The sequence below is a fragment of the Rattus norvegicus genome, chromosome 20, assembly GCF_021556685.1.
Source record: "Rattus norvegicus strain SHRSP/BbbUtx chromosome 20, alternate assembly SHRSP_T2T, whole genome shotgun sequence".
NCBI classification, from domain to species: domain Eukaryota; kingdom Metazoa; phylum Chordata; class Mammalia; order Rodentia; family Muridae; genus Rattus; species Rattus norvegicus.
The window spans coordinates 27,720,001-27,745,788 of NC_141553.1; the positions used below are offsets into that span (position 1 = coordinate 27,720,001).

Here is a 25,788-nt window from a genome sequence, read left to right on the forward strand (position 1 = left end):
TGAGGGAAAGCCCCTGACCTATAGGTGCTGAAGTACATGTACAGTGGGAACAGGAACTCAGAAACACTTACCACCAGCACTGGGAGCCAGGACATCCACTTGCAGTCCCCGACGTGGGCCATGTTCTCTTGGAAGTACACCTACCGGAAAGACACATTGCATCAGTATCAGGTGGCCCTGCTGCTGTTATCTTTATCATATAGATAAAAGTAACTTTCCATCAGACAGCACAGGGAATGGCTCGTCCCAAAGAATAGACAGCCTCTAGGGGAAGCTCTAGGCCGATGACCCCTAGGCAGCTCAGACACCGCACTAGCATCACGCCATGCCCCTGAAGGAAGGTTGAGCACATGGGGCCTGCTGATAAGCTGGGAGCTCAGGGCCAATGTTTACTGTGCTTTGTGTTTTGAAGAGTAGTCGTGTGTAAACTAACTATGAGGTGCCCTGGGCTGGTCCTGCTGCTTGGGATCCAGGACAAGAAGAATCTCGGAGATACCACTGGAGTCTGGTCCATCCCCTTGCTCTCATGGCTCACTGGAAGGAGCTGCCATCTTTCTGGATACCCATTAGAATGGATGAGTCAGATAATGCAGTTCAGTCACCCAATTTTATAGTTGAATAACGGAAGGCCAGAGGGCTTCGGTGACTTGTCCAAGGTCAGATGATCATGTGATGTACTGAGGATAGCCACAGTGCAGGGCTCCCATGTTTTCACCAACTACACTAGTGCACTGCTCGCCTTTCCTCTGTGAACTGGGAATTTTACTTCCAAGGCAAGCTGCTTTACCTGCGGGTATGAGTGTTAATTTCCCTTCATGTTAACAAGAGATGCTGTGCTGGACTCCTAGATGCCACACTATGGCATCGATGTTAGCATGGGGGGAATTTAATTAAAAACAGCATAGTCTCTTTGAGAGGTAGCGTATACTAGTAACCTTCCAGAACTCACTGCTGACTTAAGCCTCAAACCTAACTGAGCCCTCAAGAACCCCTTAGATCCTTTATCCCACATTCCCTTGTCCTTATGGTTAGTCAGGGGAGACGGTGATTTCCAATAGCACACGAAAGAATGCTGGGTAGGGAGGCGCAAAACAAACATGGCACCTGGAAACTGTTTGCTTCCCTTCTTTTCTCTTTCCTTACTTGTAGGAACTTGGCCCTACAGTATCCTAAAGACACCGAGAGAAAAGTAGCCAAAGGATTGCGTATTGAAAATAAGGACAGTAAGTTTGAGTTGGAGAGAGGGGCTGCACAAGTTGGGTAGAGGCAGGGAGACCTTGAGCATTGGTACCTATTTACTTTCTGATTTAAAGTCGGCTTAGTCTGGGTTCTAGGATTAGAGTGCACATCTAGAGGGTTACATTTAGGAGAGGCAGGTGGAGTCCATATCTTGGAACTTAACTTTCAGAACCTGTTTCCTTCTTGTCCTGCCTCCTGCCTCCTCCCCTGGAAGAGTAAGTACCACATTCATGTTTAAGGGGGAATGGGTGGGATCCAACATTCTGGGCTGGGGGTGTAGCTCAGTGGTAAGGTAATACCCCCACCCTAACCCCTGCACAACACCCAGCATGTGTGAGGCCCTGGGTCTGGCCTCCAGCACAGGACAAAAATGTAGATGCTTCAGTTCCCTGGAACACCACACAGAGCTCAAATGTCCACTGTTGAGTGACCAAAACCTTTGTAGAGAAGACCTTCCTGGCTGTGGTCATAAAGCTCTCTTTACAGGAATGGGCTCTGCATGACCCCCTGTCCTTAAAGCAGAGGTTGGTTTTAATTGCAAGTGAAGGAGTCCAGAGGCTGCTGTGGACTAAGGATTAGAGCAGATAGTTTAGTTCCACTCTGGGACCTTTTCTAATGAGAAAAAGACCACAGAGCTATTTCACTCTGAGGAGAAGCATGTTTCCAGGGGCTGTCTGAAGATGGCATTCTACAAATGTCCTGGCGACCTGGCCAGAGTCCCTGGCAAGGCCTAGAGGGACAGGGTCTGAGTCTTCTATGGGCTCAACCACATGGCTCAGGTTCCTCAAAGTTACCCTCATAGATCACTACTGTCTATTGGGTGGCCTGACACTTTTGCACCTCAGTCCCATGAGGCAAGATGAAAGCGCCCAGGTTGCCCTCAGTTGTGAACTTGTTGGGTGTTTTCCTTCTGGCAGGGAGCAAGCTAGGGCAGGTCGCAGGGGAGGCAGAGGGCCTCAGCTTATAGGCTGAGAGGCTGGCTCCAGCCCTAATGAGTGGGCTGGGGTAAGGCAGCAGAGGTCAGACTGGGGCCTGCTTCCTCATACACACAGTCTGTCTTCGGGTCCACAGTTCTCACCTTGCTTCAGGACAGCAGGTCTAGCAGGGATGAGTTTCCACTGTGACTGTGGAAAGAGCCAAAGGCTCTGGGTACTGGAGGCCTTCCAAGAGGCATATTAATGGTTTATAATTTAATTGACTTCTAATGATAGCAGATTCTTAAGAGCTACCCTGAAACACTGGAAAGGGCAGGGCCTGTGTGCTTTAGTGTCAGCCTTTTTGGAAAGGCTCATTAAAGATGCGCCCAATAAAACTAGGGTCAAAAGGAAAACAAACAGACAAAGGTAATCAAAAAGCCAGCCTCTTCTGTACTCTGCTACTTCTCCTGGAAGGTGGAAGGTCTGCGTGGGATGGATGTTGTCCTTCTGAGCAGCAAGGGTGCAGATGGAGGTCAGCCCTGCCTGGAGGAAATGTGCTGGAGCTCCCTGCTGTGACCTCTCATCACTTTGGGGAGCCCCACTTCCTCACACTGATAGAAGTGCAAGGGCTAGGAGCTGAGAAACCTGCTTTCAATCCAGGATCCCCATGACTGGGGTGGTCACACACCAGAAGATGGGAGAACCCATCAACCTGCAGTGCTGACTTTTAACTTGCATAATTGGTCAGATGCTCCATGACCCAGGCCAGGGTCCTGCAAACTGCACCCATTGGTAAATTACCAGCCCCCACTAGGACATCAATATAACCCACTGGAGTTTAGCTGCACTTGCTGTTACCTGACATCTGGGACATTTTTTATGGTCCAGCAGAGACCGTGGGCAGACCACATGAGCTATGTCTGCTGTCAGTCCTGGGCAGGCAGGGCTGCTCCTGCCTCACTAGCTGTTCACTTTCCATGTCACTTGTCTTTCTGCCATTCCCACCTCTACACAGTTGCCACCTGCAGAGACAACGCGACCAACTGTAGTGACGCTAGCTCATGACCCAGTGCAACACACCTCAGACTTTGCTTTTGATCATATCCTTAACAATTCTCATTTTCATTCTATAGGTCAGGAAACACAGTTACTAAGAGGCTAGATAACCTGCCTAAAATTCAACGACCCATTGGTTCCAGGCCACACACACACACACACACACACACACACACACACACACACACACACACACTGCACTGAAACAGTGGGTCCTATTTCTTGATTGTTTCTGTGGCATCTCATAGGCTACATAGCCCTTGTCAGAAAAGCTCATCATGAAGGGTGGGGGAAAGTCAGGCATCCCTCACTTTGAACTCAGCACCGTGCCCTCACCCTTTAGCTTGACTTGGTGATTTCTCTATATGGCTTCCTTCCTCTAATGTGCTCTGTGGCCAACATTGGATGACCTAACTTCAGAAAACTTGGACCAAAGAAGGTCTTCTGGATGCAAATGTGCCTGGGGCAAAGTCATCGTGGTCCTTCAGGGACAAGGACACAGGACCCCACATTCCTCATAGGTGGCTGACAGGAGGTGCACATGTTCAACTCTCAACAGGACAGTGTAAACAGGGAAGGTGGTGTGAACAGGGGGAGGTGTTGTGAACAGGGGAGGTGGTGTGAACAGGGAAGGTGGTGTGAACAGGGGAGGTGGTGTGAACAGGGGAGGTGGTGTGAACAGGGGAGGTGGTGTGAACAGGGGAGGTGGTGTGAACAGGGAAGGTGCCATGGCTTTTTCCAGTGCTTGGAGGCAAAGATAGTTTCTTCTAGGCAGTACATAGATTCCAGCTACCCCTATGCTGCTGTGGGACCTTTGGGGACACACACCTGAGGCCCCTGGCTCTTTGTGGCTGAGCCATCCTTCTCTCACTTCATAGCTCGTTTATGGGTTCCACTGGAACTCAGTGGTGGTAGAGGTGATGGTTGTGGTGGTGGTAGATGTTGCCATTTTTAGGGTGGTCTAGACAAGGCATGTCAGTGTATGTGTTATGTTATGTAAATTTACCATACCACTGCTGTGCAGGAAAGGACTCCTATAATTCTGTTTTGCTCACGTAGTAGCCCAATACACACAAGCTGAGTAACTTGCCCAGGGCTAACAGTAGTTGGTTGAGACAGGAGATACTAGGTATAAACATTACAATGTTGTGTTCAGATTGAAACAAGATATGAGGGCAGAGAATTCAGTACTTGAAAACACAAACATCAAATAACAGAGCAAAGGTTGGATCTAAACACACATAGTGTGCCAGCATCTGTTGTCACCATTGCCCCTAGTCCGCTGAGTAGACTAGCTCAAGACCCAGAAACAGGACTCCATGGAGAAGATTGGCAAGAGTGAGGGACCCCTCTGGCTGGGTGTTCTGTCCTCCCCTTGTCTGGTACCTTTACAACCCTACTTGAGCGGGCATCCTGGCCTTCTCTATAAAACTGGAATAACTTGGCTCATTATCCAGCTGTACAAATTGCAATGATTAAGAAGTGCCTGACCTGATATGACAGGGTTTGGAAGCCCTGCCAAGAGGATAGGATTGGGACAGTAGATGCTGTGGGATATCTGTGTGCTTGCCTCCCAGGAGTCAGCCCATCAGCTCATTAGCACAAACCTCTTCTTCCAGGATTCTGCAGGCAGCTTGGATATTTAGACAAGGTATAAACGCAGGCCGGACCAGATCATCACATTGACCCACATTGATGTTCCCGGCTTTGACGATCCATGTAGAGCCCCAAGGCCCCATGTCATCAGCATCTCCTAAGAGATGTAGTCCAGGCCCTACCCTCGCCAGCTGTTTGGGGATCTGCATTTCCACTGCATCTGTTGCCTCTGAGAACACTGAGGTGTGAGAAACACTGTCTCAGTTGTCTCCCAGGAGCACAGGGTGGAGTGGGAGGAGGAACTTAACGTTTACCTAAATCTGAGGAACACAGAAAGACTTAGCTAGGTCTCTCTCTGCTTAGATCTGATGGCCAATGCATCCCTTACCTATGTTCTGAAGATCCTTAATTTTGTTTATCCATGCATGCATTCATGTTTCTGTAACGCTGCTATAAAATGGTGCATGCAGCTGTCTTACAGACCCTGGGGTCAGAGAAAGATAGGGCTCCTGCTTAAAAAAGAAATGCACCAAACATTAAATCATATAGGAGTTTAGGCACACTGTTCCAAGTTCACTCCTTAGTCCATGTGTCTTGACTGGACAGTTTGCCTCTGTTCTCAGGGGTGGCTACACTCCCTGCTACTCATCATCACTCGAACAGCCCAGTCTGTGTGGCTCCATGTTCTTCTAGCCTGCTGGACCACCCTTGAATGAGGAGCTACCTATGGGTTTATTTATTAGGAAGAAGTACCACCTTGGGCACAACCCATCCCACATCTATCGACTGAGACAATGTAGCCTTGCAGGATGAACAAACCCACCGTCATTTTTCTATGTGTGTGGGCCAGGGTTGCCTCTGTCCCACATCTTTTCCTGCTCTACCCACTTGAGCACCTGCATTAGGCGGTTCTTCTTGTTCTCAAAAGGTTACAGTGACCAGGAGCAGAGGTCTGGCCATCCCTGCATTCCTCAGGCCACCTCTGATGGGAAAGAGAGGAGGCCTGTAGCACTCACCTTGCTCCTCTGCGGATCGAGGCCAAGTGCTGGCAGGCAGTAATGTGTGGGAGGCAGCTGCAGGGCCAGGTCCTCTCCCTCCAGCCTCCCACCCTCCTTCACCTCCCAAGCTTTCTCCTGCGGGAGGAGCCTGAGGGGAGGCTGCTGGTGGCCTCCTCCTAGTGTTTTATGATTCTCTGATCTTCCAACAGCCCCCAGTTCTCTCTAACAAAGATAGACTCTCATTCCCCCCCCCCCCAAGCTGGGGTTCATCATCACAGCAACTGAAAGCACTTCCCATTGATGACTGACGCCATGGGGAACACTAATTAGTGCTCAGCGGTGCAGGGGTGTATCCATCCCCCCTTCTTGTGCTTAGAAAACTTGCTTCGTTTCCTCTACTGGACCCTCGGGGGAAGGGTTTCATACTGTGCTTGTGTGACAGTGTGGCTCTGGCACAGGTATTCAATGATGGCATTGAACGAGGAGCCTCCACTTCTGTTTCCTACCGGGCCCCATGGCAAGTGAGGCAAGCCATGCTCTGTTAGAAAAGGACTCTCATGGCCACACAGCTAGGGACAGCCCAGAGCAAAGAAACCTGACAGTCTCACCAAGCAGAGTCCTAGAAAGACAGGGAATGAAGCTGAGGTAGGACGTTTGAGTGCTGAGAATGTAGAAGCACCGAGAAATCCAAACCACATCCCATGGGCTTAGAGGACGGGCACTAGTGTTTATCACTGCACTGAGAGCTCTTGCCTCAGAAAGCCCTTGGTGATAATCTCAGAGCTGTGAAGGGTCATCCAGCTTCTGCTGCATCTCAAGGGCCATGGGCAAGTCTATGTGTTCTCTCAGGGGACATTTATACTTGGAAACATGCAAGTATATTTACACAGATAATAATGTGTATGTTCTGGAAGAGCTGTCCCAATGCAGGTGTCATAGACTGTTCTTGCCCAAGCCTAAATGGGCGACCTGGCACACAGCAGGCTGTTGGTATGTGTGGTGCTGTTCCTGGGGCCATGGTGAAGAGACACAGTGGATGGGGTATTCAAGCCTGATGTCAGTAGAACACGAAACTGTTTCATGGTCAGCTTCATTTGCTTTCATTTAAAGACTTGTTTTATTTAATAGTGTGTGTGCATGCAAGTGCCTGTGTTCATGCAGGTGTGTGTGTGCATGTGTGTGTGTGTGTGAGTGTGCGCGCGCACGTGTGCATGTGTGCATGCGCATGTGCGCGTGTGTGTGTGCACGCTCGCAAGAGTATGGATTTTTACAGAAGTTGTAAAGAGCATCAGATTCTCCAGGAACCAGAGTTACAGGCAGGTACAAGCCTCCAGGCACAAATGCCTGGAGCTGAACTTGGGTCCTCTGTAAGAGCAGCAGATACTCTTAATAGCAGAGCCATCTCTCCAGCCCTTAACTTGTTCTTTAGTAAGTAAAGGAGGTGAACTCAAAGCAACAATTAAAACTTAATATAAGAAGTATGTAAGTAACACAGTAGCTCATTATCATCAGCGAGTGCCACAGATGATTTTACCATGTTTCCTCTCTCACACAGCAGCACCATGGTAAGTTTATGTAGACCTGTTTCACTACGAACACATGAGGAATGTGTTATGCTACAAGTTTCTCATGGCTGCCATGCCACTAAGCCACAGGAATTGCTCTGCGCCATTCTGACCTCACAGAATAGCTGCTGTATATGCAGTTTGCTGTTGTACTTCAGTGTTGTGATATGGCCAGCCACCCTCTTCTCCCCTCCCTCCCTCCCTCCCTCCCTCCCTCCCTCCCTCCCTCCCTCCCTACTTTCTTTCCCCCTCTCTTTCCTCTCTCTTTCTGTGTGGGTACACGGTACTTCTCTCTCACGGCCTGCCTATCTGCCAGCCCATTTGTCCATCACAGAGCAACGGCATACCTACTCTAGACAAGACTGAACAACGGAGTCAACCCTGTCTTTGTCCTGGGAGCATGTCACATGTTCATGGAAACCACCAAAAGCCAACGCAAGTCAGAGAGATAAATCCTGGTGACTTTAGTGGGAACACTGGGGGGCTGGAACATTCAGGAGGACAGGAGGACTGTTCCTGAGCCTTTGAAAGGAGAGTGGCTAGGCATTAGCTGAGTCACAGTGGGAAAGTACAGGACAATGAAGAACAGTGTGGACCACAGCTGGTGGGTCCCATTCACCAGTGGGCAGTCTAGCATGTCCTCTCCAAGGCACCTCTCTGTTTTCTTCTCTTAGCAGCAGATACATTAATTCTTTCCTAACTGTGTGCCCATGAAATCTAGGGCATCTTGTTTTATATTTTGGAAACACCATACCAAGTCCCCTCAGCTCCTCCCTCATTTCTCTGTTCTCACAGACTTTAGGTATTTGGGAAGCCATGTGCTCAGCCTGCCCTGTTCCCATGATACCAGCTATCCTTCTCAGAGGGCTCTACTAGGGAGAGCTGGTGGTAGTCATGCTGTGGAGAGAAGGCCTGTCTGTCGCACAGCTTGATAGGATATGACTACAGAGGAAAAGCACGTCGGACAAATAAGACCTTGACTTGACAGAGGGGATATAGGGCAGAGTTGCAGTGAGCTGTGATGTTAAGGTGTCTCAGAGGGCTCTTGGCTCTAAGACTGTTCTAGTGGGTAAATTAGTCTGCTCCCACGTGATAGGGCAGTCTGAAGGTGAAGGCAGGTTGGGGATGTGCAGAGCGCAGGGCAAGGTGTACCCGTCATGGCTGTAACCTCCCACCCCCTGCGTCCCACATCCTTGTCCTCCTCATTGCCCTCTGAAGTCACCATGATCTTTGGGGAGACTGTAGACAGGAATCTGGGGGGCTCTTGAGTGCCCTGGTCAATCCAGCGGGAGTATCTGAGACTGGAGTGGACCAAGAGCGGGTATCAGCCTCGATCCTGATCCTCAGTACCAAAGTCTAATGTCAACTTCATCTTGCACAGAGCCAGAAGCCACCCCACACTTTGACACACCAGCCAAGGCAGGGCTGGGATCAGGGCCAGCACGGCCTTTAGGGAAACAGTGCACTGTGTTGGTTGCTGTTCTCAGAGACCACAGGGCTCTGGAAGACCCAACATCTAACTGTTCTTATGAATGGCCTGTGTTTTTATATTCATATTCCTGACTAAATTAGTTTTAAAATGCTCATTTTTTTTAGGAGTCACTCATAATAAAACCATACAATATCTGTATCCAGGCAGCAATGTTGATGATTGGTGCCTGGGTAGATTCCACAGTCCTGAACACAGCACCCTTCCTCCCTTCTCTCTGCCATCTCCTGCCTCCTGCCATGCCCTAGCTGTTGATAATCATCCCATTATAAGTGGAACAGGCTTGAATTTTCAACCCCCCTGACTCTGCATCCCAAGTGTGTTATGGTTTGTCCTGGAGTTATCTGTATTTTGATGCTAATTCCACTGCCCCAAGGACAGATGCCTAGTCAGTACTCAGGACTCAGGTGACTTCACCAGAACCTTCTCCCCATTTAATTTGTAAAATACAGGTGAGGGCAGGTACAGGATAGAGGGAGGCCTGTCATTGGATGAGAAGGAAGGGAAAGGAGGAGAGGAGAGGGGGAAAAGGAGAAGCCATGGCAGGACAAGATCTCGCACTGTGTATTTACAGGTTGTTATCAGTGTTCTTAAGGGATGGATGGTACCGGGCTTTGTATGTTTAAGTGGGCAATTATATCTTACCAATTGGATCTAAGATTATTTATTGTGTTGTGTGTTCTTTTATGTGACGGTTTGAGTGTAGGAAAGTGTTCGGTGGCAGGAGACACTGGGCCACCACGGCGGAGCTGGGATGTGTTTCTGCCAAGATATCTAGCAGATATCTTGGGTGCAGACCTAGCGAGGTAAAAGACAACCAATACTTTTTTTTAATTTTTTTATATTTTTACAACTACACAAGTGCAAGGGATCACAGGTGGTCCTCACCACACACCCTCCATCATAATAATGAGCAAGTGCAGTTTTTCATTTGCCTATTTGATTTCTTTTTAAAAAATGGTTTCCGGTTTCCTGGACCTCATGCTGCCTGCTTGATGTAGGCGGCAGGTGTCAAAAGGGGACTCTCCCAAGACACAAAGCAAACAGGCTACAGCCTTCCTTCCAGTCCACTGGGAAGCTGGGAGACACCAGGGTTCCAAACTGCTTTCACAAAGTTTCTGAAGGACCAGCGGCTGTCTTGCCTCAGAGGCCAGGGAGACAAAGATACAAATCCAGAGGAGCCGGGAAATGCACAACCTCTTTCCAGCCAGTCGTGAATGTGGCAAACAGGAGCATGCCCAGTGTAAAGCAGTGGTTTTCTCTGCCCCATTGTGGGTCCCATCTGAGACGTCCTGAATATCAGATAGTTATATTACAATTCACAACAGTAGCAAAATTATAATCATGAAGTAGCAACGAAGTAACTTTCTGGTGGGGCATTCACAATAGAGGCATTAAGGGGTCACAGTATTAGGGAGGCTGAGAACCAATGGTTTAAAGCACAACAGTGTTTGCTCAGGGCCACCACAGATGATGACCTTCTCAGAATCACCTCAAGGAAGTGTTGGAAACAATTGCTCATTGGCTATTGTATGTCATCACCCTCAACACAATCTGCCAGATTTTTTATGCTTGCACTCAGAGTGGAAGCGGCTTGTATGTGGCCTTTATTCCTGTGTGCTGAGATCTTGGTCCTGATAGCCTCTCTGGCTTAGGAAATAAATTGGGCATCTAACAAGGCTCAGTTACTCACCAAGTCACTCAGTGAGTAGGGAGTTAAGCAAACCTGCTACCCCAGAGATGTATCCACAGAGAGGACAGCAGTACTGGCCGCAGAGAACTTCCTTGGACACCCTCAGGCATCCGTGTAATGTTGCGCACACAGGCTCCGCTATTGGCAGACGCTCTGTCACATACAATCCTCTCTTTCTACCATGCAGCACTGCCGCAGAAGCACTTGCCATTTTACAGAGTCTATGGAGGAGCAGAGGCAGGGGTGGGGTGGGCTGGGGGAGTTCATTCTCTGCAAATACAGTGTCAGGAATGCTATGGGAAGCCAAAGTGCCTTGCAGGTCTTTCACACAGTGGGGACTGTAGAGAGGCACGAGCCGAGAGCTGCTTAGTGTTCCTCATTTTCCAGAACTTTGGAAGAAAAAGGTCTGAGAGCCAGAGAGCAAGGCAGTTAAGTAGGGCTGGGCTCTGGAGAGTGAGAGGCTCAAGTCAGCAAAGGGGCGGGCTCACAGTGCTGTGGGCGTGGCTTCATCATATCTCCATCTTCGGCAACCTTGTGAAAACCATGGAAATCACAGGGACCAATGGGCTCTCTCTCACCTTTCCTGGGAAATGTCAGTGTGACTTTGGTGCTGATGTTCTGAGTGAGGCTGAAGAGGTTAGGATCCTCCTTCACCTCCCACCCACGCTGTGACCCATGAAGATTTCTGAAACTTTTCGCTTCTTTCCTGCTTTCTTTTCCACCCTGTCGGTAACAGCGAGTCTAACTTCCTGGTACAGTCATAGCATCCAGTCTTCCCGTGAAAGGTTCACACTCCAGGGGGATAATGTGCTGAGATCACCCCACAGCAGCCACAAAAAGCCACCTGGGGCCCAGGCTCTCTAAACTTGAGTGGACAGGATTTGGTCTGTTTGTATTTCCTAAGTAGATGCCCCCTAACTCTGGGGCTAGACCATCCCCTCTGTCCCCACCGACAGAAATAACCCAGCCCAGGTGTTGCTTCACCCATGACCCCGATGGAGCAGACTATAAATAGCACTTTGTGTCGTCTTCCAGAGAGTTCTTTGTTCTCTGTCTTAAATTCGAGTCCCAACATGAAGCGAGGAACTTGAAGATTTGGATCCTTCCTGTCAAAATCAGAGTCCCGTTCCACCGGTTTGAAAGAGGGTGCTCTTTGCAAGTACAGAAACAGGAAGGACCTGGGGAGGCCATGAGCCGTTGCAAGCTCAGCCCAGACCCCTGACATTGATCTGCTTTGTACCCTCAGGGCCTCTGCAGGATGAAGTACAAGGCAGGGACTTCTCACATCCTCCAGAGCTTGGCAATCAGTGGGCCTGGGAGTAAAACCTGCTCCTGGCTCCACTCATTCTTCACACAGCTAAACCACTCACTAACACAGGTAGATTGTCATGCAATTACCCTCTATCCCCTTTCCCACCCCAGACCTGCCTTCAGAGTGGAGTCATTGTTGAAGTATTAAACGCACTTTTAGAAAAAGAATGCAGGGGTTGGGGATTTAGCTCAGTGGTAGAGCGCTTGTCTAGCAAGCACAAGGCCCTGGGTTCGGTCCCCAGCTCCGAAAAAAGAAAAAGAAAAAAAAAAAAAAAAAAGACTGGCTCCAGAAAAAGAATGGAAGGAGTTGGGGCTGGAACTCCGTGGAGAGTACCCACAATGCATGAGGCACTGGTTATAGTCTGGGCACTGATTAAAAAAAGAAAAGTAGGATTGCCCTTGCCGACACAGACTGCAACTGACCTGGAAGATCCCAGAACTGGCTTTGACAGTCACACAGGTTTGGGTAAACTTGTTTCCAATGCCACCCTAAGTTCTGCACAAAACTTTTCAGAGCAAAGATTGGTCTTGAATGCAGTTGTGGGGCAGGAGGAAGAGATTTTAGTGCCCTGCTGTATGAATGGGTAGCTATGTTGATAACGATTGGTCGCACATAGAGAGAGCTAGTAGTTAAATGTTCCCAATACAAAGAAACGATAAAGGATGGGCATGGCGGACTCACCAATCTTCCCAGTCTAGCGCGCACTTAAATGCCATCCTGTGCCCCACAAATCTGTCTAATCACTATGTGCCAGGTAGAACCTGATTGTGGCCATCCTTTCATTGATCCGGTGTGTTGAACAGCAAGAACACAAGCGCTCGCCTGGGTCTGTCTGGGCTGTGTGCTGGCATCTGCACACTGGAGAGACAACTTCAGTCAGCTGCCTTAGGGATGCTACTGGGCTGGGTCCAGATGGACAAGAGACAGCCCTGAGCGGTAACTGCAGCAGTCATCTCTGCTCCTGTGCCTTGGCGACCTTACTTCTCAAGGCAGGTAACAAGAGGAAGGATTTTAAGGCGGTGGACGTGAGAAGATGGATCAGAAGTGTGGGCATGGAATCAGAAAAAGTGGCGTTTTCTTCCAAAAGTCAAAATAGGTCCACTGCAACAGTGTCAATGTGAACTGCCTCTGTCCTCCTTAATCTAATGGGAGTTTTATTCATGTCAGTGGTGACAGGAATGACCTGGGACACTCATGCCAATGGTAGACAGCTTTCCCTGCTTAGTCTGTTCAGCCATCGGCCCAGAGCCACGAGCAGCTCAGGTTCAGGGTTTGGAGGGATGGGCCGTAGTTCCTATCTCACGGAGAAAAGAGCTGGGTCACAGAGCCAGTTCCAGATGCTCTGGATGACACTGAGTCAGCAAGGGCAGAGGCAGACTCTAGAGCCTGCCCAGGCTTACGGTGAGATCTCCATTCTGCCTGTGTGGACGACAGCCTCAGGCAACCCTTAGCATCTCTGCTTAATTGAAGTTGGGCAGTTGCTCTACTAACGTGACATGGCTCCCTGGTTATCATGTTACCCCAGACTGTGCAACTTGGAGTCTCGGACCATAGGGAATTATGGCTGTATGCATGTAGTATTATTGTCTGTTTGTATGGAAACTTCACCTTCTGATGGCATGGGGCAGGATCTTATCTGGAGACAAAGGACCATACCAAGCACACTGCATGGCTGAGCCCTCCTCCAGAGGCCCTGGGAGAGGCTAGTGGGTGCTCTGCCAAAGAACGAACCAGGCTATGCATAAAGGACTGTTTATTAGTGTTCCCCATGCATTTCAATGCTGTCATGGCTGGAATGCCATAGCTTATTTATCCCTACATCAAAAACCCTCCAGTGATGCCAAAATATTTAGAACTGAACTATACTGGTACCACAATAAAACTGAAGCTTAAAAGACTGAAGCCTGCTAACATTAAAATCCTGGAAAGGGTTGCTGTGGGAACCTCATGAGAGCCGGGTGAAAGAAAGGTTGACAGCATGAATACAATTTGCTTTATTTGAGCATCATCATATACATCAGCCACCTAGAATTCTAGGGAAAATTATTGGAAAATGCAGCTAATTTTTTTTTTAGATCCAATTGGTAAGATATAATTGCCCACTTAAACATAACAGCTAATTTTTTTTTAAAAGTTGAGACATATTTATTTCAAAGATCATGGGGTCCTTCATTGAGAAAATGTGGTCTGGGCATGCAGTGGAATATAGAGGAGGGAACCCTGTCGTGTGCTTTGTGGTTTAAGGACACAAGTTGTCTACCTCCATTTGGTAAGGTCACAGAACCTCTGAACTCAAGGGGACAGAAAGCAGAAGTATCCATGCCCGGGGCAGGTCCTGTGCTGTGAGAAACTGCTCTGTCCTAGGTTTCTTTCTGACACTGCTGGAACCGAACTAGAGATTCCCAACCGAGATCTGTCATACCACACATCTCTGCCTCGCTGCTGGAAGCGCTAATCCTCAAGCATGAGGAAATCAGCCACCTGGGAGAGCCGCCAAGGGCTGCCAAGTGCTTTGAGGACACACAGCCCTCCTCCTGGCGGTCCTCCATGCCAGGTAAGATGCTCAGAGTGCATCCTGGAGCTCCACCTGGCACCCCGCCTCCCTTGCTCCACAGTGAGGGGCTCCTCGGAATCACCCAGACTCCTGCTAGCACCTGCAGTCAGGGCTGTCCTTGGGGATGGTGACACACCTGGGACAACAGGCACATGAGCATGTCTACATCAGCCCAGGTCCTGCCTGAAGCAGGGGCTCCGAGAAGCCTGTGGATCTGTCCTGAGCCACCCCTGTTTGCCAAGAGTGAGATGGCTTAACCGCACAAGTGAGATGACTTTGGCAGTTACTGTTCAAAGAAGAGAACAGCATTAAGGCTGGAGTTCTTGTCATGTCTTTCAGGATGCTGCATTCCTTTAAGAAGTAACAGAACTCTTTTCTGGAAAAACTCCAAGGACTTGCCTCACATGTACGACCATTCCTGAACTGTCTACAGCAAGTTGATAATAGTTATTTCTGGGTGGGAGAATTAGAACCACCCCCCTGCTTCCCTCTTCATATTTTATTACCCTGTTTTTATAAACTTTTAGCAGAGGCCATTTTCAATAAAAAAAACAAAGTAATTATTTTTAAGAAGAAAGGAATATTATTCACAGAGACAGACAGACATTGTGACAGTTTTATTTTCCTGTCAGTGGTAGAGTGTGGCTGGCTAACCTGTACTCATTGTGTGGCTGTGTAGCCAGGGCCTGGACCAGCTGCTTTAGATGGCCTTGCTGTACCTTACATTGCTGTGGGCCATGATCTCCTGCTGCCAACCAGTGTCCAAACCAGGACATGATTTATGTGTAAGGTCATGAAAACTCCTTTTATAAACTTAGAAATTGCCCAGGGATTCCTTCTTTTGCCCATTAGAAAGGTCACTTGAGGTTGGAAGTGAGGTTTAGGGCAGCAGGAGCTAGTAATGCCTACCAGAGAGCTGCTTTAGCTCATAGATAGCACGGAAAATGCATGATCTCATTTCTCCAGAACCCCACAAAATGCAAAGATCCTGACTTATCAGTGCCCAGATCTTCATGGTGTTCAGTGGCAGATGTCATGGGCAGGTGACCATAGGATGCCATGTCCCTTCCAGCTCAAAGTCTCACAAGGTCCCTGTGGCAAGCTGTGTCTGGTTAGAAGGCCTTGTATCTCCAGAGTGTGGAGACAGGCCGTGGTACTGGGGCCCACCAGGCAGTCATTGTGCAAACACTGGTTTCTACCAGCTGTGATGCTGGAGCAAGGACACCTGGGAAATGTCTGACCTCAGGAAATGGCTGTAACACATAGGGACACATCCGAGCTCTTACAGCAGAGACATCCATAGCCCTCTAAAACATATTCTTTCTCATGTACAACAGTCCCAGACGTACAGCTTTATGACAGAGTGATGGTAAGGAAGCTACGTGCATTCTGTAGCAGCCACACTTTAATGACCACTGACTGTACCCAATGGTGAGTTCTCACCCACACAAAGCCAGCTTTGTGGTAGGTGACTTTACCCAGTTGCAGGCTGGTGTAAGTGCCCTGAGTATATGTGAGGCAGGGTAGGCCAAGCTCCAACACTAGGTGTCCTGAGAGCAGTTTTTGGATTCAGGATGTTTCAGTGGGACTTTATTGTAGGTCAAGGAGCACTATTTCTAACAAGGACCAAACAGTATGTGGGGGTAGGGTCAGATTAATTTGGGAATCACAAGTACCGTTTAATCAGTCCTGTTCTAGCTATGTGACTGAGAGGTGAGGCAGGGCATAGTTTTGCCCTCATGCCACAGCGGCACTAAGTCTGCCCTGTGTATGTAACACTGACCACTTGCTACCCTCTCTGACCAAGAAGTACATGACCGTGCTGTCTAGTTTTATATCTATTTGACATAAGCCATTTGAAAGAGGGACTCTCAATTGAGAAAATGCCTCTGTCAGATTGGTCTGTAGGCAAGTCTATAATGTATTTTTTTAATTATTGTTTGATGGGGGAGGACCCAGCCCATTGTGGGTGGAGCCATCCCTGGGCTGGTGGTCCCGAGTTCTAGGAGAAAGCAGGCCAAGCAAGTCATGGGAAGGAGGCCAGTAAGCAGCACCCTCCATGGCCTCTGCATCAGCTCCTGCCTCCAGGTTCCTTCCCTGAGTGAGTTCCTCTTCTCATTTCCTTAGATGACAGACTATGATGGGGAAGTATCAGCCAAACAGACCCTTTCCTCTCCAACTTGCTCTTGGTTATGGAGTTTCACCACAGCAAGGACCCTAACGAGGACAGTGGCTTTGGGGTTTGCGTGATGGGGAAGTGGGGGATGAAGAGACGACACACTGGTGTGCAGGAAAAGCTGGGATCGGTAGGCCATGCTTTTGATGGAGATGCACCAGCAGCCCAGAAACTCAGGTGGGTTTCTATGCAGCTGAAGGAGGAGGTGGGTTAGCTCGTCCCAGTATGGGGTCCCTGCCAAAGCTCAGGCTCAGGCTACAGTTGCTGCTGCAAAATTATGAAAAATGACACTCGTCCTGGTTCCTGCCAGTTCCCACTCCCAAGGATCCGCTCATTCTAACTGTTTCTCTGTTACCGCTTTCACACACTGTCCCTTGGTGGTTATTACCACGCCTGAGACTCACATAGTGTTCCATGGGCTGTGCTAGCGTGGCCCCACACCATGCTAGCCTCAAGCATTCTATAGACTAGCACAGCTTCCTGTCACAAACTCTGTTCGCACTCCCAACATCCAGTGAGATCATTACTCAGCAAACTGGAACCCAACACCAGATTTATAGGTTAAATTCTCAATGTACAATACATCCACACAATTAACTTACAACCAATTGATAAGATATAATTGCCCACCTAGACACACAAAGCCCTGTACACATCCATCCCTTAATAATATTCATAACAACCTGTAACTGTGCAGAAAGGAATCTTAACATCAGCCTCCATGTTCTCTCCACTGCCTCTCCTCGCTCCAGTCCCCTACTCTCTCTAAAACTTTTCTCCTGCCCATCCTTCCTTCCTGTCCCTGACAGGCCTTGTTCTATCCTGTACCTGCCTTCACCTATATGACATCATCCTACATACAGACATCCAAGAGGATGATACTTTCTGCACACACTGCCCACATCCATACTTGACCAGGGGAAAGACTTGCCATTGCATAAGTTTGAGGTTTTAGGGTCCTTGCCGTCCCCCATGATCATGTTAACAGTACACAGTCACTCAAAACTTCATCTGTTCCCTACACTCTGTTATGTGGGCACTGGAGCTCCCCATCTAGTAACATGAACCTGGTGCTGGAGATGAAAGTTCAGGGAAAGCTGGAGGGGCAGAAGGGAAGTGAGGCTGTATTGTAGTCTCAGCAAATGGTGTCCCTGTAGGACACCCTGGAGCTTCTATCTTTATACCCCTGCATGAGCAGCAACTGCCTGTGGCTGATATAAGTAGGGGGCGTGTCTTTAGGGGAGCGGCTTGCTGGGGACTCAGCTGTATCTTCTGTTATGCCTCCCTCCATCCAAGCATCTGATAGGACAAATGCTGTGTTCTGGGCAACACACCTACCCTAGGCTGTCTATTTTCTGGTGCATGCTCACCAGGCTGATAGCTACCTACTCAAGTATTTCTTAGCACTCTGAGGAGTCCACAGAGGTAGATGGCCTCTGTGCACTGAATCATCTAAGTAGCCATCTTCTCTTTTATCTAGCTTGGTGGAATTTTACTTCAATGACCAACCTCCAGTAGAGGGTCAAGAAAGACCCTAAGCTTAGTAGACTGTTACCAAGAGCTAACTGACACTTATTTCTGGTACCTCAGAATCTATGTCTAAGATCATTTAAGGCTAGGACATCTGCCATTCATGATTGGTGGACTATCAGGTAGTAAACTGTGAGAAGTTTGAAAGTAATTCAAGGCAGACTATAAACGATGAGGTGGGGGGGGCGTTAGTCCCATTAAAATTTAAATGTGTATTTGAAAGTAATTGTTTCACATCCTTCGTATGGTTTCCTTATGACCTTGCATGGCTATGGGCATCTGTGGTTTAAAGAAGAATTCTGTGCCAGGATGGGTAGACGTTTCACCCAGGTCTTCAAGGTCTCCATCTGTAGCTACACGGAGGATGTTGGGCTAAATATATCAGGAGGCCCTTGCATTTTACCAGCCCACGAGTGCCTCTTAGGTCTGTGTTATTCAGTGAAGATCTTTGCAAGACTTTATTGAGAGAAATAGCCAAAGGACTCTGTTATAGCATAGCTATGTGCTTACTAACTGCGAATGTTACTGGGCTCCGAAACTGAATGGAGTGCCGTGATGAAGAAGGCTGGGCTGTAGAAAAGTGAGCAGGACTGAGGACTGAGGACAGGGACAGGGGGGATGTGTGTTTATAATTCATTTGACTGGGAGGGGAAGTAAAGGAGAGGGCTTCAGATGGTCACAGTACTCAGAAAGATAACAAGTCCTTAGGGATAGTTTGCTCATGTGCCAGCCTGTCACAAACTAGAGTCCCTGGGAAGGGGGACCTTTAAGTGAGGAATTCCCTTAGCCACACTGACTCTGTGGAGCCCTGCCTTGATTAATAATTGATATGAGGGGGCCCAGCCCTCTGTGTCCAGAGCCACCTCCAGGCAGGCGGTCCTGGGCTGAGCAAGCCGTGGGCTGTGATCCTCAAGCCATGCTCCTTCATGGCTTCTGCTTCAGCACTTGCCTTGAGTTCCTGCCCTGACTTCCCTCTGACAAACTGTTACCTGGAAACGTAAAATGACATAAATCTTTTCTTCTCAAAGTCTTCTTTGGTCTTAATGTTCATCACAGCAACAGAAAAACAAACTAGAAAACGAATGAGGTAGGACCTCATACAGGTACAGGCGATGGAGGTAGACGGAAGCTTGAGGATTGGCTGCAAAGAGCCTGGAATAAAAAGATTCTGTCCCCGGTAGGCGGGTAAGGCAGGGGACAATGGGTTTCTGAGCAAGAGAAGGGCCTGATAAAAACGTGTTAATCCTCTGCTTTTTAGATAAATTCAACTGATCTAACTTGGGTTCACTGCTCCTTTTAACCTCCACAGGGTTAAGCCCTTTCTCTTCTCAAGTTTCCTTTAAAAAAGAATCTCACTTTCTTTGCTGAAGCGCTCCATCTGCTTGCTGTGCTCAGATTTCCTTTAAATCCTTGGGCATATAACAATTAGTTGTTCCCAAGTCTTTGTTACCTCCCTTTATACTGTGTCTATCAACTATTTTTAAAATTATTATTTTATTTTGCTGCTGTAATGTTTTCTCGTACATAACATTATAATGATATACTTTAGAGAAGTTGTTAAGTTACTGGAAGGCTCTGTTGACCGTGTAGGGCTTGACTTTCTTTATCAGGCTGGACTGTTGAAGTCACAGCCTTTAGCCCCAAGGATTGGACTGATTTTCTTTCCTAAGTCATGACCTTTCAGAGGCCCCAGCTGACACCCTCCACCAACAATGCTGCACCTCCTAATCCTTCCCAAACAGTTCTATCAACTGGGAGCCAAGTGTTCTGATACAAACAGCAGCTCAATTATAGAGCATTTGATTCTAATCCACTGGGCTTCCTGGTGTCAGAAGAAAACAAGTAAGAAAGTTCTTGTTTGCTCACTCGGTAACAGTGTCCCGGAAGACTTACCTATCTGTGTGTAGTAATCTCATCAGTAAACGTCGCTGTCTAGAGCCTAACCCAGAGTGTCTGGCACATATGAGTGCCAAGGAATGCTTAGTACTACAATATTTATTTTCTGATTTTAGAACTGGAAATAAATATCTAAAAAGGAAATAAAATTTCAATCCCACTATGCATTTTATTTCAGTGTTTTATTTGTTCAAACACATTTTTTTTTTTATTTAAGGAAAACACTTTGCAGTCTGGGTCCTTTATTTCCATTTTGTCCATTAGGCCGTGAATCCGTATGGAATGGGCCCCAGCAGCTCAGGCTCCTTTCCTAGTCCTCACGAAGGGGGCTTCTCTGGGTGGCGCAGGCTGGCGCTTCAGCTGAACCCAGGTGCCCTTCTCTTTGGCTTCCTCTTTCTTCTGATCGTTCTCCTTCACTCGCTTCAGGAAGCCGTCTCTGCTCATCGAGTGCCTGATGTGCTCAATCCGCACACTGATCCTCTTGGCCAGAATCTTGCCCTTAACTTGCTTGTTTACAATGATGCCCACGGCCTGCTGGGTGACACTGTAGACTCTTGCGGTTTTGCTGTGGGTGACACTGTAGACTCTTGCGGTTTTGCCGTGGGTGACACTGTAGACTCTTGCGGTTTTGCCGTGGTAACATTCCTTTTTGGACAGTGCCCATTCCCTTGGTGTCTACGACATCATCCTTCTGTGGATTCGCATGTTTGCAGCCAAAGGAACAACAACTCCACGTTTCCTAAGAGGCCTAGAGAACATGTACCGAGTGCCTCTCCTCTCTCCTTTTGTGTTCATCATCTTGGTGAGTTACTGGAAGATGGCTGCCCGTTCAAACACATTTTAAGAAAAGACTAGGTAGTTTTATATACAGAACTTGCGGTTTGCTTTTTCATTCTCTGGAGCAGTGCTTCTCAACCTTCCTAAGGTTGTGGCCCCTTAATACAGTTCCTCATATTATGGTGACCCCAACATAATATTATTCCATTGCTACTTCATGACTGTGTTTTGCTGCTGTTATGAATCATAATGTAGGTATCTGACTGCAGAACATCTGATATGCAACCCTCCCAAAGGGGTCTCAACTCAAAGGTTGAGAACCCCTGCCTAGAGCCTTTGTTACCATTAAATGACACTCTTTGTAATGGTTCAAAGAATTCCGTTATATTGGTGAATCACGAATCAATTAATTCTCTGATATCCAACCTTCAGATTGATCCTGCTTTTCAGTATGATGCTTTTGCAATGAACATCTTTGTATCTGTAGGACGGGATCCTTCCTGCAACCTATGAAGGAGGGAATTACGGAGCTAAAGGGCATGCAGTTAAAACGTGAGATTCGAGAATGACACCCTTGGGCGCCATTTAAAATCTAGAGTGAATTTGTCTCATCTGGATACGCAGGTTCTGATAGCTATCTCTTCTGGGAAGCCAGAGCCACACATGAGCCCAGATACTTCTGTAATTGTTTGACTGAGTAGAATTTTCCTGTATTTTTTCGTTGGGTTCAGCCACCTTCATCCTCTGGGCTATCAAAACATGCTAAACAAGCAAGCAAGCAAACAAACAAAAAACCTTTGACTTCTTACTCTGTTTCCTTCCTCTTCCCCACCCTGCACTTTTGTAATTGGGATCTCAAATCTGTGAGCCCAGGAGAGAGGACAGCTTGTTAACAGAACATTCTCTACAGTTCCTTGGGAGTTTGCATGCCATGTCCGCGGGATTCCTCGGTGGCCTCTAGGTGGCTGTTTTCCATCAGCTCTGTGACAGAGCAAAGCCCTGGTGTGCAGCACGGCTGTTTGAAAGCAGAGCCAACCCCTTTGAACTTGCATGTGAAAGCCACAGGTCTTAGTCATGGGGTTAGGAACTCATCAAAGTGAGGCAGGAATCCACTGAGTTCATCTGATTCACTGTTTTCATTTCTAATAACTGTCTTCAGGGGGCTTGCAAGCTTGCTTGGTGCCCTAGCAGGATAGAGTGTTCTGGGATAGAGTGTTCTGGTAGACCGCGGTTGACTTCTTCTGCCCCGCCCATTCTTTTCCGGCTCCCCTCTCTAAAACTTAGGCTCTCAGCCTCTGATCTACATCCACACACCTGGATAAACTCAGGTTAAGCTGCCGAATCCCTTCCAACTGCAGTTGAGGTGCAATTGCTGGAGCCTTATAAACCATTTGATGTCCAAACTCTGTCACCCAGCCTACCGCGAAGGCTGGCGGAGGGAGGGACTGATCCGGAAGATCCTTGCCTTTTAGTGCATCTGAGTTATCCCAAAGGGTATTTGTTTTCCCCTCGACTCCTCTAATTGACGCAGCTGTTGCCCAGCCTCATCTGCATTAAGCTAAATATTATGTCTTTGTAACGTTTTTGATCTTCATTAATTATAGCCCAGGAAAGCTGACAGAGGCAACCTGCCTCTTTAATATAAACAAGATTAATTGCACGGTTCCTGCAGAAAATGAAGCACCAGTAGTTTAACAAAAAATGTTTGTCTTTAAGCAGCCTTTGGATAAAAAAAAAGAATTAAAACAGTTACAGGAAGTCCCAAAGCTGCCAAATTACCATGCCCGCGAGCCTCGCCCTCATTATCAGACTAAATGAACGCACACACCCCTGCACTTTCATCCTGCTCCAGGCCCAAGGACAAGAAAGGCGGGATTGAAAAAAAAAAACAGGGGTTGGGGGGGCCTTTATTCAAAGAGGTGTCTCTGAAGTTTGGAATGCACCCTGGTGTTTGAAGCCGAGATTTATACCTGACACCTTTCCTTAAGCTCATTGTTGAGACTCGCCTGTTGCCTGTTTTCACATCAACCGCAGACTGCTGCTGGAGCTGTTTCAGCTCCTAACGACCATAATCTAAGATAAATACGCGGGGATTGCGATCACTTTCATTAGCAACCGTGAGCTGTTCCCTCCTTCAGTGGGAAACCTTAAAGCAGACAAATGGGTGAGGGCTTGCTGGGGGCAGAGGGCAGCGGGAGGATGGTGGGGCAGAGGGCTGCTGGAGGCTAGGAAGACACCTCCTTGTAAAACCACAAAGTCAGTGCTGCAGTTGGGAGGCTGGGTTCCTACAGGACTGCTTCTGGGGACACACAGTAGCCCAGGAGGCCTGGCAGTCTAAGGGTGAAATTCTGGTTGTTTGGATCATTGAAGCCATAAGTCACTCCAAAGGATGGATGGAGAGTTGCGGGCTGTCCTGCTTTTAGGCCACACGGGAAAAGGCACAGGGTCAGGATCCCAGCTGCACTATACAATATCATCCTCCTTTGATGAGTCCCCTTGAAGTGGTCCCATAGCTGGTGGCAGAGGTAACTGCAGTCACCAGCTATGAAGAACAGAGGCTGTGCTTGGGGTATGTGCTGCAGCCAGGGATACATTTGTGCTAACCCAAGCTCTCTGTGGCTTCTCATGAATTCCTGACTCCAGGAACTTCCTGGAATAGTGCCTAATGGTATGTGTGGGGTGGGGAGGGGCTTGTGATACAGGAGAAGCCAAATGTCAGTGATGCTGTCAAGGCTGCTGCAAGGTCAAGCTTGGGACCTTGGCTGCTGGGCCACCTGGTCCCCGGCCTGGAGAGTCATGGGAGAGAATCTGATCTTACCAGTGTGCAAAGTAGAAGACACAAGGCATGGTGGAACCCCGTGGTGCTCTTAGCTAGCACCACGAGAGTCTTAAGAGAAGGGAGGAATGGGAATGAGACAGCTTCTGCTGAAGAATCTCAACTATAATGTTCCTAGGCAGTGGCACCTACACACATGGGGCCTCTGGCCAAGACGGCCTGGATGTGGTGTGTGTGTGTGTGTGTGTGTGTGTGTGGTGTGTGTGTGTGTATTTGTGGTGTGTGTGTGTGTATGTGTGGTGTGTATATGTGAGTGTGTATGTGTGGTGTGGTGTGTGTGTGTGGTGTGTGTGTGTGTATGTGTGGTGTGTGCGTGTGTGTGGTGTGGGGGTGTATGTGTGGTGTGTGTGTGTGTATTTGTGGTGTGTGTGTGTGTATGTGTGGTGTGTATATGTGAGTGTGTATGTGTGGTGTGGTGTGTGTGTGTGTATGTGTGGTGTGGTGTGTGTGTGTGGGGTGTGTGTGTGTATGTGTGGTGTGTGCGTGTGTGGGGTGTGTGTGTATGTGTGGTGTGGTGTGTGTGTGGGGTGTGTGTGTATTTGTGGTGTGTGTGTATGTGTGGTGTGTATATGTGAGTGTGTATGTGTGGTGTGGTGTGTGTGTGAGGTGTGTGTGTATGTGTGGTGTGGTGTGTGTGTGGGGTGTGCGTGTGTGTGGTGTGGGGGTGTATGTGTGTGTGGGTGTGTGTATGTGTGGTGTGTGATGTATGTGTGTGTGTGGGTGTGTGCGTGTATGTGGTGTGGTGTATATGTGAGTGTGTGTATGTGTCCTGTGGTGTGTGTGTGTGTGATAGTTTGACTAAGAATACCCCACCCCCATAGGCTCATCTATTTGATGTTTAGTTGCCAGGGAGTGGAACTGTTTGAAAGGATTAGAAGGGTTAGGAGGTGTGGCCTTGTTAGAGGAAGTGTGACATGGATTTGGAAGAATGGGAGCTGGGGTTGGAGGTTGGGGGTTGGGGGTGGAGGGTGAGCTTTGAGGTTTCAAAAGCCCATACCAGGCCCAGGCTCTGTCTTTGTTTCTCTGTCTTTGTCTCTGTCTCTGTCTCTGTCTCTGTCTCTGTCTCTCTCTCTCTCTCTCTCTCTTTGTCTCTCTGCAAGTCAGGATGTAGTTCTCTCTGTGTCTGTTTCTGTTTCTGTCTCTGTCTGTCTTCTGTCTGTCTGTCTGTCTGTCTGTCTGTCTGTCTCCCTCTGCAGGGCAGGATTAGCTCTCAGCTACTTATTCTCCAGAACCATGCCTGCTTCCATGCTCCCTGCCATGACTGGGTGTAGGCCCAGGAACTGGCTCCAGATGCCTCATATTTGGTCATCCTTTACCACAGGGAATACTTGCTAAGACCAAATATGTACGGGGCTTTCAGTAGCTTGGTGGCAGCACTGGCCAACAAGAGGAAGATGTGTCTACCCCAACACCCACAAGTCAACCAATCTGTTGCCATAGTAACCAGAACTATACATCACACTTGCACACATGTAGGCTCTATAAACCAATGCTTATTACATGCGAGTCTGTCTCCATTCCATTCCCTGTCACACAATGCAGGACTATTAAAGAAAATGCTAGTCTTGACCCATTCACTGGAGGTCAGGGTCCACTGGTGGCCTGAATGTCCTACAGTGAGGACACACCTAGTGACACACCCCTTATACTGATGTTTCCACTCTAGCTAACAACCAGGATTGAGGGCAACTGAACATCTGATTGGGGATAAGGCTTAGCATATACATAGTTCTGACATCCAAACCCTTGAATTGCCAGCAAAAGGAAACTGGATTAATCGTCTAAATTCATTCAACCACTAGTGAGTAAATATGGCACCCCCCAAAGCCACCGTTTACCAGAATGGCATCCTCATGTTTGCCTAGGTACAGTATCACACACACTTCTTATGGCCACATGTAGAACCAGGCTGGACTTGGCAGAGTGATACTGGGCTAAAAACAAATCTAGCGATCCTCCCTTTTCAGTGGTTTATTACAAATCCAACAAGAGAGCTAGTGAAAGAACCTGTGTTGTGAGTTAATCAGAGAATTTCCCAGGGAGGCTGGAGAGGCGGAGTCTACTGTGGATACTGGTTTTGATAGGGAATTCTGAATGTCAATCAATCAACTGTAATAAGGTCCTGTGGGGCATGTGCCAGGGAAGGCTGTGCAC

General features: G+C 48.2%; 1 protein-coding gene and 1 pseudogene across 6 annotated transcripts in view; both read right to left on the reverse strand.

The window, feature by feature from the left end:
• Positions 1–25,788, reverse strand: part of Edar (ectodysplasin-A receptor) — a 78,920-nt gene that overhangs the window by 30,365 nt on the left and 22,767 nt on the right. For all 6 annotated transcript variants that reach the window (XR_015644903.1, XR_015644902.1, NM_001191899.2 and 3 more), the window contains 1 exon segment: positions 72–140. Coding sequence is in view for 4 of the 6 variants with exons in the window: in NM_001191899.2 (NP_001178828.1) it covers positions 72–122 (51 nt within the window). In the remaining 2 variants the exon portion in view is untranslated.
• Positions 20,319–22,601, reverse strand: LOC147998613 (large ribosomal subunit protein eL21 pseudogene; annotated as a pseudogene).